Below are 15091 nucleotides of genomic sequence, written 5' to 3'. Positions count from 1 at the left end.
CCCCCCCAAAGGCGGGAAGGCGCCCTGAGGCGCGACGCCCTGTCCTCGGCGACGCCACCCGGTGCGGAGAGACACAGCCCGAGGGGCTCAGGGACCTCCCCCTTTTATTCATAGTGCTCATTTGTCTCTGGTAGATGAAGGGTGACCATTCAACACCTGAAATTCCTGGCTAGCTCCTCAGCCAGACGGCCTGCAACCATCCCTTCCTCTTCCCCCTCACGTCTAGCGAGGGATGGCGCAGGTCTTGTACGGGTGCGGCTGGAGAACGAACCCTGTGATGGGCCGGTCGTCGGCTTCCTTCACTCCCTCTGGCAGCCGGAAGGTGAATGCCCGCAGCAGGCTGCTGAAGGTGATGAAGAGGTTCATCCTGGCCAGCCCTTCCCCCAAACACACGCGGTGGCCTGTGGAGCGAGGAGAATGTGTCACGCATGGGTCTCACCCCTGCGTGGGCAAGAGCACATCTCTGCTGTGAAGCCCTGAAGAACACGAGAGGTTTCAAGTGCCTACACACAACCACTTACTGTGGTGTGAAAGTGGAGAAGTGCTCTAGGTCTGTTGACATGCATCTTGGGCCACCCTGTGAACAGATCTGTTGAGATCTACAGCTCCTTCCTAGGTCTACTGTCTCTGTATTTCTCTACTGTTTCTCACCTGAGACACGAATAGAGTCCAAGATGGGAAGACGAGAGAAAAGCTATACCAGTCAAATCCTGCAGCGCCTGGCGTGTTAGAGGTTAATGGGCAGTTCATAGAGGGCAGTGAGATAATCCCCCGTCTGGCTTCCCCTCACTACATGAATCCATTGCCAGGTTACCCCATAAGCGGAGAATCTTCTCATAGCATTTTGCAAACCTCTGACCAATAATTTCCGTTATCTAGCACAATTAATGATTGGATTTCTGACCAAAGTAATTTCTATTTCTGCACCAACTTGTGACATGGATAGAGTCAGAGAAAATCTTTACTTAACCTGTAGATCAGGAATGTGAAAAAAGGGTATTTGCCATACTTAAGGCACTACATGTTTTGTTACTGTAATGTCTGAGTATCTATCCTTGCAAAGCACAGCAACGTGATGCTGGTATTCCCATTTTACTCTCTGGAAGCTAAGGCAATGAGTGTCTCAGCAATGTGTGTGAGATCAGAGAAGTGTGACAGAACAGTGGAAGGGGGTCTCCCAAGTCCTAGGCTAAGTACCCTAATGACTGGAGCTCCCTTCATAGTCTTAGAATACATCAAAAAATATTTTAAAATAAATACCAGCAGGAACAGCTTAAAAACTTCCTAGGTGCTTGCTATTATATCTAAATTGGATCTTTGTGCTCAGAAGACCAGCAGCTTAAAAATATATTTTTGAAAGAATGCATTCTAAAAATTGTTCATATATAAATGCTGTTTATATATAAACCTGATATGCAGCAGCTTCATCTGCTGGCCTCTTAGTCTCCACTGGAGTCAATATTGGTAGAAGACTTCCAGTACCTTCCAGGAGCCAGTTATTAATTAGCAAACAGGCTTCTATCTCCTGCTTTCTGAGGGATCCTTAATTGGTCATTGTTTTCCCAAAGCACAATCTAACTTACTCTCACAACTGCAGTTCATTTCGTTGAGAGTTTCAAACACCAGCCAGTCGTAGCTTCTTTTCCTCAAAAAAGTGAAGCTGCTGCAGGTCTCTGAAATCAGCACCTCTGTTTTTTGTTGCATAGACCTTATTATGGGAATGAGCAAAGATACTCACGGGAGGAGATCGGATGTTCGGAAGGTTTGGCCTGTGAAACAATCACTATAGGAAAGCTGTGAGCAATACTGAGGATTGCTCTTACCTGCAGCAAATGGCATAAAGGCTTCTCTGTTCACAAAGTTTCCATCCTTGTCCAGGAAATGACCAGGGTTAAACTTTCGAGGAGTCGCCCATTGCTCTTTGTCATACAGGACAGAAAACATGTTGGGGAAAATTAAAGTGCCCTATAGAAAGAGAAAATGAGCATATAAGAATCTTTTCCACAAAGTTAAGCACTAATAACATAAACTGCCAAGGTGCCAGTTGCTCTCTTGAAATTGCCCAATGCAAGTGCCAGCTAATTATTATGGGATGATGGTCATGCTATGCTGTCTCCTGTAGAATAGCTTGTTTAGAAATTATTAGGTAATTTTTAACATTGATTCTAGAGTACCAGAGCATGGTATTTTACAACAAGAAAATTATGATTACAATAATCAGAAATTTTGAAAAAAAGGCTGAACTGAAGGCTTCGCACTGTCCCAAGACGTCTGACTTTTTGGCTTGATTTTTTTCAAAAGCATCTTCTCTGAGAGCCACACAGGTCTTATCCATTGGGAAGATCACATATATAAAGCAGACCACGGATCTAAAGTGTTCTGCATATACAATAAATTGTGTCTATGGACACTGTAATTCAAGAATTTCTGTGCTTTTTCTACTTGTCTTTGGCTTGCATCAGTTTTAAAGAAGCACAAGATCATTATACTGATATAATTCTACTGATCTAACTCCTGAAATCCAGTGTAGAAAAACCATTAAAAGGAACATCTTTTTCAAAAGCAGAGTGAAGCTGAGTAGGAATTTATTTCTGTTGTAGGATGTAGATAATGTCCTGCATCCTATTCGCAATGAAGAGTTTCTCACAAGTTGTTCAAACTCATCTTTGGCTGGGGCAAAATATAAACACAACGTATGGTGTTAAGAAAAGGTAAGAGGAATCTGTTGCCTTTCTTTTTTTGTCTCAGGATCACACCAAGAAATGTTGTGGCATTAACATACCTTAGTGATAGGGAAGCCTTGTAGAATGGTATCCTGGGTGCACTTGCGCATAACCCCCACGGCACTTATGCTGCTATAACGCAGAATCTCATGCAGAACTGCGTTTGTGTATGGCAGGATCACTCGGTCCTTATATTCAATTGTACGGGATGGACCAATGACAGCATCCAATTCTTCTTGGACTCGTTCTGCAGAAGAAAAAGGCTAGTAATGAGTAGTCAGGAAGGCAGTTGATACTTAGGCTCTACGCAGAGACTCAAAGAGCGGAAGACACCTTAAGCTGCAGGATTTGGGCAGAGGAGTCAAATGTATTTTGCCTATTACTCTGCAATGAGCAAGAACAGTCACAGGTGTAAGTGCAGGTGCATGCATTTCTCACCTTGTACTTCTGGGTACATCATCATGTAGAGGAGAGCCCAGCATAAGGTGATAGTGGTGGTGTCTGAACCCGCTATGAAGAGGTCTGTGATCACTTGCACCATGTTGGTCTCTTTAAATGTAGAGGCTGGGTCATCCTTTGCCTTCAGATGTGAGACAGAGAACGTGATGTAAAACAGTTTTAATAGCATAACAAATTTCCAGCAACAGAGCTTTTTGCCCCAGAGGATTCATGCTGAATTGATGAAGCTGGAGAGCTAGCAGCCATGTAGATCTGTTTAAAAAATCTTACTGAGAACAACAGTGTGCTATGCACTTTTTTCCAGTCTAGGGTGGAGCAACATTACTGTTTCTGTGGTGACTGCCAAGGAACATCCTTAGTACTTTGAGAAAATATTTTGCTTTTGAGGTTGAGTTAAAAGAAACAAATATCCCCCAAAATAATCTCTCAGAAGAGGAGGTAGCCATACAGCTGGAAATCTCTTACCTACAAGTATTTTAAATATGCTGCAGCTGTGCAAAAGACAGCTATTTGTTACCTTTAACATCTGAGCTAGGTATGCATCAATGAAGTCCTCTGGCTCTCCAGGCACCCAGTTCTTCTGGTGGTTCCTGATCTCATCTTTAATTACTGTACGTAGATCCTGCAAGTGTTTTAATGCCACCAGCGATCTTGTTAACACAGGGCTTAAGTGCTTCAACAGCGATGGGAAAGTATAATAGAGCTGCACATGGAAATACAAGCACAGGGAACACCATGACATCTTAGCTACTCTTTAAAGCCTTAATGTTCACAGCTGAACCACGGCTAACCATGTCTATGATCCAGGTATATTATTTGTTAAATGATAGGAAATAAATGACCACTTATTTTTTGTATTGTCTATTTTGGAGGCACAAAGTGTGTAAAGGATGACCATTAGCATACAGTTACTTTCCAGATTACCTGATTTGCACTAGTATCTTTCAGATTTAGGGGGTTTAAATCCTCTACATAGAGCTTTTCTTATGCTTTCTAAGTGAAGCTTTTCCCTAATTGCCTGTTTCCTCTTACACCTTAAGTCAGCACTTTGCTGTAGTTCTCAAAGCCACAACGATGTTAGCTTGCTGTATTTTTCTGGATGGTTTGGAATGATCCCAGGCTAACACAGGAAATGTGGGCTATTACAGAAACCTTCAAGGAAAAAGCTAAGAGGAAAAACCTGAGTGTGGCCCTGAGGCAGGCTTGATGCTGAATAATCTTAATATAAAGTCAAATCAGTCTATCCGAAGAGAACTAGTATAGGAGATTCAATGAGTCTGTGGACAGACATAGCCATGAAAGGTTGTGGAGGAACCATTATTGAGAAAGAAGGGAACAGAAGTGAGTGCTCTTTTTAGCAGAGTTCAGTATTTAGTCAAGAGCTCTTATTTATCATTGTGCATTGGCAAAGAATGACTGTTTCATGCTAAAGCTCACTGAGGAAGGCCATAGGGTTTTGATATAGTTGGAGGGAACAGGTCAGTCCTTTGCTTACTTGAGGCCAGAAGGTGCTTTGGAATTCTGCCATGGCCTGGGAGCCTTTGAGCAGCCTCTGGAATGTTTCAGCCTCTCTAGAGAAGCAATGTCCAAAAAGCACAGCAGCAATCACGTTGTTGACGGAAGAGAGGATGGGGAGAGAGGGATCCATAGGTCTGCCTATGAACAGAGAAAACTGTATCATTAACTTCCCGTACAGGCTATGGCCCATTGTTAGGCTGAGCTCCCATGCAGCCTGCTCTTGATTTGCATGGGATTACACAAATAACTGATCTTTCAGGAATCAAGATACAAGAGTCTAACTGGGAGATCATTCTTTGGGCACCTTTGTAATGAATGAGGGAAGGATTCCATCCTGCAGAAAAGGGCATATCCAGGACAATTTAGGAGTACTTCCCCAGTACTTTCCCCGGTAAAGGGTTAGAGTGAAAGCAATGAGTCAGATGTGATGTTCCAGCCAAGTGCAAAATGAGTTGTTAAAGTGTCATTTACAGATATCGGGGAAACTGGTAACCTCCAGTAGAAAAGCCAGGGTTTAAAATAGTCAAGGAGAATGAGCTCTTTCACACACCAGTCAGTGAGTCAGTACTCACTCAACTGAAAGTGAGATGTTTTTGCCATGTCATGACCGCATACAGATCTATATTTCACCTCTTTGTCTGGCAAAGATCTTGATCAGACAGTTGGCTTCCTCCTGGATCCAGGCTTCCAGGCTTTTCTTGCCTAGACCCAGGTTCCGCAGAGTCATCAGGCTGAACCGTCTCTGCTGTTTCCAGGTGTGCCCATTGGAAAAGATGATGCCTGCAATGAAATGGAGAATGCCTAGGGAGAAGTATGGGACTGGCTTCCCCATAAGCAGGGTTGATGAAATTACAGTGGTTCCAAGACTTGCCATCCTAAGTTTGGAAGGATCCCCAGCATAAGAACTCAAAGATGTTTATGCTGTTTTTCACATCTACTTGATCCTTTTTGTGGGGAATAAACCCCATATCTGTGTTTCCTTTTCTACTTCTTTACCTAGAGTGGTACTCAACACACACTGAGTCGTACGCCATCCTAAGTTTGGAAGGATCCCCAGCATAAGAACTCAAAGATGTTTATGCTGTTTTTCACATCTACTTGATCCTTTTTGTGGGGAATAAACCCCATATCTGTGTTTCCTTTTCTACTTCTTTACCTAGAGTGGTACTCAACACACACTGAGTCGTACGCCATCCTAAGTTTGGAAGGATCCCCAGCATAAGAACTCAAAGATGTTTATGCTGTTTTTCACATCTACTTGATCCTTTTTGTGGGGAATAAACCCCATATCTGTGTTTCCTTTTCTACTTCTTTACCTAGAGTGGTACTCAACACACACTGAGTCGTACTAGTTGATATGCCTACAACTTAATGCGTTTTACTGCAAAGATTTCCTGAGATAGCTTGGTAACATGCTCAGTTACTAAGAATCGGCCAGGCTACGCAATATATAAATGTTTTCTTGTTGGTATAAACCCACTGATTTTGTGTACTGAATGCACATTTGGGGCCCAGCATTTGAGAAGGATGTGGAACAGTGAGTCTACAGCATTCATCTTGCTAACAAGAGCAGCACGTCTTGAAAAGAGACATTAAGAGTAGATGCAGTCATTGTACCCAGCCTTGTCCTCTGAACAGCTTATTATGGTAAAAATACTTCAGTGTACACAACAACAGAAAGTACCATAGGGGCCTCCCACAATATCCCTAAGGAAGGGTGTGATGGGTCTCTCCGCAAATTCTTCAGCGTGCCCAATCAAGGCATCCTTCACCGCTTGGAATCCATTCAGCACAATCACCGGTGTTCTTCCCAGCCACAGCGTGTATATATTTCCATACTCCCTGGCCACCTAGAGAGACAACGAGACACACAATGACATATAGACGTGAGGAATTTACAAAGAGGCTGTGTTTCCCTTCTGCATCCCATGGTACCGTTAGACCACAGCTCAAAGACCATTCCTCTTATGCAAGGGCTGGTTTGCAGCTTGTCTGCAACATTGCCCAGGAAAGGGAAGGAAGAAATTTTGTCCTGCTGTCAAGAAATAAAAAAGGATGGAATCATGTTTCACTATTAAAATCTTAAAGGGCTTTCACTGTTATTACTACATTGCATTATTATTTATGACTTTGATTATTTGTGTATTTGCAGTTTATATAGCCAACAGACACGTCATGTTACTGAGAAACACTTCAACCAGATTTTTCCCATTTATGTCGCCCCACCAGAGGTGATGGAAGGATACTGCAAAATCATAGATACTGCTTTTATTATCTTTCCATGATTTTTTTTCTAAACATGTTGTTGTTTCAGTGTATCAGTAATTACACAAGGAAAAGCCTTCGTTGTTAAAATAGAAATTATAGTTGTAGTAAACATGCTCAGCCATTAGATGGTAATGTTTGCTCACTGTTGCACTGAGCGTTGTGCTTGCAGTGCAGCACAGTGAGGCAGTTGAGCCAAACTTTTCAAGTGTAGCCACTGATTTGGGGTACCTCATCTGAGATATGGTGGGTATCATGAGATGCATGGGAAGTGCTGAGCTCCTACAGAGCCTACTGATTGCAGCTGGAGTTTGGGTTCTCAGTAGCTCTGCAAATCAAGTCTCAGAAATCAGAGACCAGTTTTGAATTCTTTGACCTTGGATATTTGAGAACGACCTAACTGCACACAGGGAAGGAATACAAGGTGGTCCTAACTTGCTCAAGGAATTAGGAGTTCAAATAGTAACAACACTAGCTAGCCTGTGACTATATGGGATAGGAGGACACCAGAGGTAAGGATTCTGAATACTTTTGGTATTATATATGTATATATTAAATACACACACACACACACACACACACACACACACACACACAACTATATATAAATGTGTGTGTGTGTGTGTGTGTGTACATATACATATTGCACAACCTTATTCTGAGTGGTTGCAGCACTTCAGTAATGTATGATGGACACTCGAAGGTTGAAGAGGCATATCTGTGCCCCAGCGATTTTCAGGGAACTGGTAAAACAGGTCATCTGTAAGGCTGTTAACAGTTTGACTAAGCACAATTTCCATACATATCCTGACTTCTACAGTTTGCTCTTAGGAATCCACTAGTCATGTTGTTGAACTCAACGTACGTAGTTCAGAAATATCTATAAGCAGGACTGCATCTCTCTGGAGATGGGTGCAGGCCTCTCCTCTATCAATATTGGAGGAAATAAGATGCAGCCAGGAATTCTGAAATATGCTGGCCGTGTTGCAAATGCATGCAAATATGATCAGGTGCCTTGTTGCTGCCACTCACTGTAAGCAATGGATGATTTCTCTAGGGGACAGTAAGTCAAAAAGACCAGGTGAGGAGAGTAATTTTAAGAACTGTTTCCACAGCAGTCAGAAGTCAAGTCTTTTGCCATGATTAATAGCCCAAGTAACATGGAGAGGGAAGAAAAAACAGCTGCACAAATCCCTGAATTGGATTCCATCCAATACCCAAGGGAACTTCAGAGCCCACGTTTTCTCATCTACACACAAGAAAATAGGGAGCCTTGATGATGCATCTTGTCTCACACACCTCCCAGACTTTCTGGTTTCCCTTTCCACCAACATTGCTGCAAAGAGAGTTTCCCAGGAGAGCCAGAGACAGGGACATGGTGTGAATTCTTAGCATGAATCCTTCCTGGCTCATTCTCCAACAGCACATGGGGAAAGCAAAGGGTCTTGTCTGGTAGATGCAATGCATGGACCACAAGAAGGAACATCAGCACCATTGCTAATGCATTCCTTCCATGCCTTTGCACTGTCCAAGAAAAAAAAAAAAAAGCCAGAATAGCACCATGTTGTTACACTACTGTACCAAATAGTATATAAAAAGTCATCTAGCTATAGTTCTGTGCAGCTGCTTGCTCATGTGGCCAAATGGCTTAGGACTTTAATCTATCTGCTTGGTTGTTTTGCAGTGAATATCTGATGATTACCAATGCTTGCAACACCCTCCCAAAACAAGCAGACTTCTGAGGATGAGAAACTGTTGTCTCAGCCCAACCTTCGAAATCTAGCACCACAGGTAACAAAGCTTTTCTTTGTCCTTTCTCCTAAAAGCATTTTAATTCATTCTTATCCCCAACAGCAAGGACTGGCCTGGAGCAGTAATAACTCGCTGTACTGTAAACTCACCCACTTGGCTGTTTGTGTATTGGCCAGGACAGGCCTCTGCCTAAGGAAGCCTTCCAGGGCCTTGTTGTGCCAAAACATAACCAGTCAAAGGCAACATTGCTAAAATAAGGGCTGCAGGATTTCACAGAATCGCAGGATGGTTGAGGAGGTTATAAGGGCCCTTTAAAGACCATCTAGTCCAATCCCCTTCCCAAGCAGGGTCACCTAGAGCAGGTTGCCCAGGACGCTGTCCAGACGGCTTTTGAATATCTCCAAGGAAGGAGTCTCCACAACCTCTCTGGGCAACCTGTGCCAGTGCTCAGTCACCCTCACATAAAGAAGTTTTTCCTTGTTTTCAGATGGAACTTCCTGTGTTTCAATTTGGGCCCATGTCCTTTTGTCCTATCACTGAGCACCAGTGAGAAGAGTCTGGCCCCATCCTCTTTACACCCTCCCTTCAGATATTTAAACACATTGATAAGATCCCCTCTCGGTCTTCTCTTCTCCAGGATGAACAGTCCCAGCTCTCTCAGCCTTTCCTCATATGAGAGATGCTCCACTCCCTTCATCATCTTAGTAGCCCTCTGCTGGACTCACTCTAGGAGCTCCATGTCTCTGTCATACTGGGGAGTCCAGAACTGGACACAGCACTCCAGGTGTGGCCTCACCAGGGCTGAGTAGAGGAGGAGGATCACCTCCCTCGACCTGCAGCAGTGCCCTTCCTGATGCAGCCCAGGATACCATTGGCCTTCTGGCCACAAGGGCACATTGCTGGCTCATGGTCAGCTTGTCCACCAGGACTCTCAGGTCCTTCTCTGCAGAGCTGCTTTCCAGCAGCCTGTACTGGTGCATGGAGTTATTCCTCCCTAGGTGCAGAACTCTGCACTTCCCTCTATTGAACTTCATCAGATTCCTCTCTGCCCATCTCTCCAGCCTGTCAAGGTCCCTCTGAATGATAGCACAGCCCTCTGGTGTATCAGCCAGTCCTCTCAGTTTTGTATCATCAGCAGACTTGCTAAGGGTGCACTCTTTCCCATCATCCAGGTCATTGATGAATAAGCTGAACAGGAATGGATGCAGTATTGATCCCTGGGCTACACCACTGGTTGCTGGCCTCCAACCAGACTTTGTGCCACTGATCACAACCCTTTAAGCTCTGCCATTCAGCCAGTGAGGGAGTTAGTCCCTCAAACTAATAAGCTTTGCTTTCTGCCTCTCTCTGATGAGTTTTGCTTATTCCTCCTGTTTCTTTTCCTCCCTCCTTGTAGCATGCACTCTGGTGACAGGCTTCCCACAGAGGTTACTTTTGCTTGTATGAGTGTTCAGTGATTGGTGCTATTTGCAACTGTTGCTACAGTCCATCTCCACTCACTGCCAATCCTCTTTAAGGTCCTACAGGGAAACACATGTCTTGAAGTTCTGACTAGAAAGCTCACAGTTCAGACTGAAGCCAGGAAGAAGCAGAAAGATGCTTTTACTTACCAGCCCAGGATATGATAGGAGTCTTGCTGTGTCTGCCCTTGGACTAATCATAAAACTATAAAAAGTAACAATACCTTCAAGAGCGTTTCGTGATGAATTTGGAAGTCCAGTGTTCCCAGATTGCCAATGAAGGGGAGAGGTGTTGGTCCTGGAGGCAGTTTCCTTCGGGCCCTCTGGATGTTCAGGAATATCAGAGAAATCCAGACAAAGAGAAAGACAAAGATACCCATAAAAATTTGACTTCCAGAGAACATTGCTCTCCCACTTCACTCCCAGGGCTTTCTGCTGTGACCTGACAGCCTGAGAGTCATTGCCCCCTGATCCACACCTCCTCAGGCACCAGTCCTATTGGAGCACGAGGACAGCACAAGCAAATTAACCATGATGTCCAATCCAGAGCACATGCAGCCGGGCCGTAATGAAGTGTGTCCCTTGCACTGTACACAGCAGGAAGAGCAGATCAGGAGAACTGAGGTGAACCACTTTTCAGTATCACAGTGAGGACAAGGCTAGTGCCCTGGTCTGGACATCAGCATCAGACTGAGGGCTACAGACCTCCTGTGTAATTCTGGGCAAGCTGCTTCATGCAATTTCATGTTCTATCCAGTCTATAATCATAAAGCAAGATGCCTTGAAAGTGAATAGTTCTGCCCCATCATTTTCCCTTTCACTGGGGTTGGATCTACTGGTCACAGAAAAAGAATGAGTAGATTCATCTAACTGATCTGATGGATAGCCTTTCATTTTTATTTGCAGGAATAGCTTTCTGCTAGCTCAGCAATCTGAACCCACTCACCTCCTGGCCACTGTCTTGCTAATGCACCAGAAGCAGAGGGAAAACACAGCAAGGACAAAGCAGGTCAGGATAACTGCTTTTGGCAGACTCTCACTGTTTGATTGCCTTAGCTGTATGTAGCATGAATCTTCATCTGAATCCTCTCTGCCTCAGAGTCCCTCCTACCACCTGAGCTCCTAGGACTGTTCCTGTTTCAGATACATTCCCAGTTAACCACTCCAGTGACAGGAGACAGAGAACTACCTGTATAGAAATTATAGTAAGCTCTCTGGTGAATGTTTCTTTCTAATGCACTGAAACATTCTTTGCTAATGACCTAATAAGGTTTTATAGGTAGCAAGTGTATGGATGAGCTCGGGGATGGGGAGACATAATAATGGCAGGACTTTACGGAAGACTGAAAACAAATCTATTAAATCTGATCTGCTTCAAAAATGTCAAGAAAAATAATCAGTCATTGCAAAAGGCTTCAAGAGTCTGTGCAAAAGAGTCCATGCAAATCAAGCCTTTTTCTGGGAGATTCATCAGTTAATCTCATCTATCTTTGGCATCAAGAATTTAAGTCCTCCTTCCAAGATCTGCAAGTAGTCCCAGGGGGAGGAAAGTGATTTCCATTATGGTTTTATCCCATTCTAAGTGCAAACATTGTAGTTATTTTTCCTTTGTTTTGAACATGCCTGGTAAAGCAAATAGTTTGTCACCCTGCAAGTTAATCGAAGCAGCTTGTTATAAACTCCTGCTCTCACTTAACTGATTAATAATGTAAGAATGTGTATGAATTTGATCAATATCCCTATGACAGGTGGAAGTCATGATACTCCTTTTCAGCACTGAAGCTGTGTACTACATTCCTAGCCAAGAGTTTCTGAAAATACTCTCATTTAAAGGAGAAAGTATAACTGCATTCCTTCTGCAGATTCAGCCACTTACCAGTAACACCAGCTGTGATCAGCAGGAACTTTCCTCTGATGGCTTGACCCCAGACTGGCCCACAAACATAAAGGAAAATCCCTCCTCTTGTAAAAATTATGCATCTTTCTCCATCATATGCACTAAAATAGACTACTCCTCACTGGAGGATGAGCTCTTGAACTGAGCTGTCAGAAACAGCCTTACACGTGGCTGTTTCTGAAAAAGTTAAAAGATGTTTTTGTTGAGAATTGTTATTTGAGTGCAAAGAAGTTTTGCTAATTCATACTGTGAAACTCCAGGGAAATCAATATTGGTGTCAAATGGGTGAGAAAACAATAAAAGACTTATTCTGGTCAGTGTTATTGCAAATGAAAACATCTGAAATATTTTTAACATTAAAAATAGTTAATATACTGTGACTGATTACTGCTGAAATGCCCATAGAGACATTTTTAAACATATGAAAATAATAAACCAAAAACAGTAACAAAAAACCCCAGAAGCCCTGGTATAGCCTTGTAGTGGTAAGCACTGGCATATTAACAGCAGCCACCGCATGGTAATATATTATACAGCAGTAATGGAATCCTCCCAATATAAAAGCATGCTACTACACTTTGAAATCAATTATTAGCTGGCAAATGGCACGAAAGCCATTTTAACATTTTAGAGGAAACTGTAAGACTTACTAGTGAGCAAGGCTCAACTGCTGAGGAATTAATTCTCTATGGATCATTGGATCCCATATGAAATTTCCTCTTGTTTCTGCATTTCCCTGCTGAGAATGGCTCATGACAGAATTGCCATTTTTAACTGGCAAGTGACTTTAAAGGTGTCTCCCACTTCTCAGGAGACAGAAGATGCTGTGCTGGGGGAGAACAGCTGTGACCTGTAAAGGAAAAACGGTTTTGATCCCATGTGACAGCTGGATGCTAAGGATGGGAGTTTCCCTCTCTTATTGAATGCCCATCTGACAGCACTGTGCTCTCATCATGACCACGTTGGGAGAGACCTGGACAATTGGCTGTGCTCAGCAGCACTGTCATGGGAACGCGACAGGAGAGAGTGTAAAAGGCTTGTTATGTGCCCAGCTCACCCTACTTTTATTCTGACTCTGAAGGGATGGAAAAAAGAATGAATTACTTCTTGCCAGAGCACATGACAGCGTGATGAAACTGAAGCTAATTGGCCTGGTTCAGTCCTATGATTCTCAATAAATCAAAGATGTGTTTGCCAGCTACTGCCAGCTCACAAGGAGTATGAAATTTCAGTTGGCTGCAGTTTTACAAGTTTCGCCTGTGTGGAGGTGCAGTTACCTTTGCATTTCCCTCCTGATGATGTTGGTGTGCTGACCTTCATGTGTTCTCTGAGACAGCCCAATCCAAGTGGCTGTGCATGTGACCTTGTTAGTCTCCTTCTCCTCTTCGATGAGTCAAAATATGGAGCAGTGCCAAGCACAAAGTGGTCCTTGTGGTTCCTGTTTCTGCCAAAAAGATGTTGCAGAGAACCCAGACCAGGTTGTCTTCCTTGAACCATAGAGCTGGGATTGCCTTTATCTGCAAGAGACAGAGGGGTAAGGGTAGAGTACAGCAGACAGTACAGCATGTACAGCCATTGATGTAACTCAGAGACTTCAGCAGTCCATGGTTTGCAGAATCTGTGATTTTCCAAAGCAGATAAATGTGAAGAGCAGTGGGAAATAGTAGTAAGGTCTCATACTTCCATTTCTTCATGTCTGAATGAAGTAGCCTGTTTCATAAGCAGTGTTAAGAAGTACTTTGAATGATAGCAAAAGATGTAGTTGGATGCTTTTCAATAGCAGATGTTTCTTTCAGAGATCTGCTGATCTGCTGAATTCAGAACACTCCATGGATTTCCTTCTTTCACTGAAAGTTTTAGAAGAAGTTTTGAGAGTCCCCCTACCTGACCACTATCCTTCCCTGCCATCCTGCAGGGACACAGCCATGTGTCATCCCTGGAAATTACTGTTGTGGCTTCCCCTGCACCTGGAGGAAGTGTCTCAGGGTGGGAGAGGCTCCCCCAAACACAGACACCCCAAGACAGCTCCATTTCCCTGGAAAAACAAATGACCAGAAACAGATAGAAATGTCAGATGTTTCCATCTTGTTCAGGATAGTGGGGAATAGCAATGAATCCCAAAAGCACAGCATCCATGTACCCTGTTCATTGTGTCTGAGTCAGATAGAAATCTGTAAAAATCCTGCTTCCCTGTGTTTCTTCTGCTCCCTCAGTCAATGGGTTTTGATTTTCTTCCTTACAAAAGAATGTGCAAAACCTGCCAGCTCTTGACAAGCACATACCTTCTTGTGAAGGTCTGGGAGATGGTTCATGAGCCAGGGCAAAATGTCATAAACCCATAGGGGACACACACAGAGCAGCAGACCTGCCTTTATTCTTCCTACTTAAATTCATAGCAGCTTATTAAAGCAACTTATTCACAGCAACTTATTAAAGTATCCAAGATAAATTTTGGCAGTAAGATCAGTGATTTAATTATACTGAGAGATGTATTTTGGCACCAGGAGGCCTATTCAGTTTCAGGACTAATTACCAGCATCTAAAAATATACAACTAGAGCACCACTGGGAAACATCTGCAGCGTCTAACCCGAATGACTAGAAAAAAAGAACCCTTTGAGTGTCAAGAAAAATAAGATTAAAAGAAAGCAAAATCTTAAGAAACTGTTTCTTCTGATCTGACAGACAAGCCCTTTAAATACTTTGCCGCAGTGCCATACCGTCAGCTTGGATCTAATACCTGCTGTAGCTCTGTTTTCAGCTGCTGTAGGCGCTTTCACCCTTTTCTGCTCTCCATGTTTTGCCCTGCAGCTTATACTTGGATTCATTGTATTCTTTAATTTCTTTGTATTTAGCATTACTCCCTTTGTGATGTTCATATTTTTTCATTTTCTCTTCCCCTTGTGGGATTTTTCTGTTTTAACCTTTCTATGTCTGCAGATGTTCTTTAAGTGGCTTTATAACTGGGTCTCCTGGAAACAGCTGCATAGAACCAAAGGTTTTTACAGTAGACTGGGA

General features: G+C 43.3%; 1 protein-coding gene across 1 annotated transcript; it reads right to left on the bottom strand.

Annotated features, from left to right (window-relative positions):
- Positions 1–83: 83 nt before the first annotated feature.
- On the bottom strand, positions 84–10599 carry LOC112980159 (cytochrome P450 2C23-like). Its single transcript, XM_026094829.2, has 9 exons — positions 10402–10599; positions 6385–6550; positions 5331–5480; positions 4678–4838; positions 3700–3885; positions 3162–3303; positions 2783–2970; positions 1824–1965; positions 84–401 (listed from the first exon to the last, which is right to left on the bottom strand). Exons 1-9 carry the CDS (start codon positions 10579–10581, stop codon positions 223–225), a joined length of 1494 nt encoding a protein of 497 aa, XP_025950614.1. The 5' UTR covers positions 10582–10599; the 3' UTR covers positions 84–222.
- Between the last annotated feature and the right edge of the window lie 4492 nt (positions 10600–15091).

Source organism: Dromaius novaehollandiae, chromosome 9, assembly GCF_036370855.1.
Source record: "Dromaius novaehollandiae isolate bDroNov1 chromosome 9, bDroNov1.hap1, whole genome shotgun sequence".
Lineage (NCBI taxonomy): Eukaryota > Metazoa > Chordata > Aves > Casuariiformes > Dromaiidae > Dromaius > Dromaius novaehollandiae.
This window is presented reverse-complemented; position numbering and strand designations above follow the sequence as displayed.

Coding starts and splice junctions, on each gene's coding strand:
- LOC112980159 (XM_026094829.2), bottom strand. CDS start 10,581: ATGTTCTCTGGAAGTCAAATTTTTATGGGTATCTTTGTCTTTCTCTTT. Junction 5,481..6,384: donor TATTGTGGGAGGCCCCTATG/GTACTTTCTGTT, acceptor ATTTCATTGCAG/GCATCATCTTTTCCAATGGG. Junction 3,886..4,677: donor AAAGCACCTTCTGGCCTCAA/GTAAGCAAAGGA, acceptor TTCCATGTGCAG/CTCTATTATACTTTCCCATC.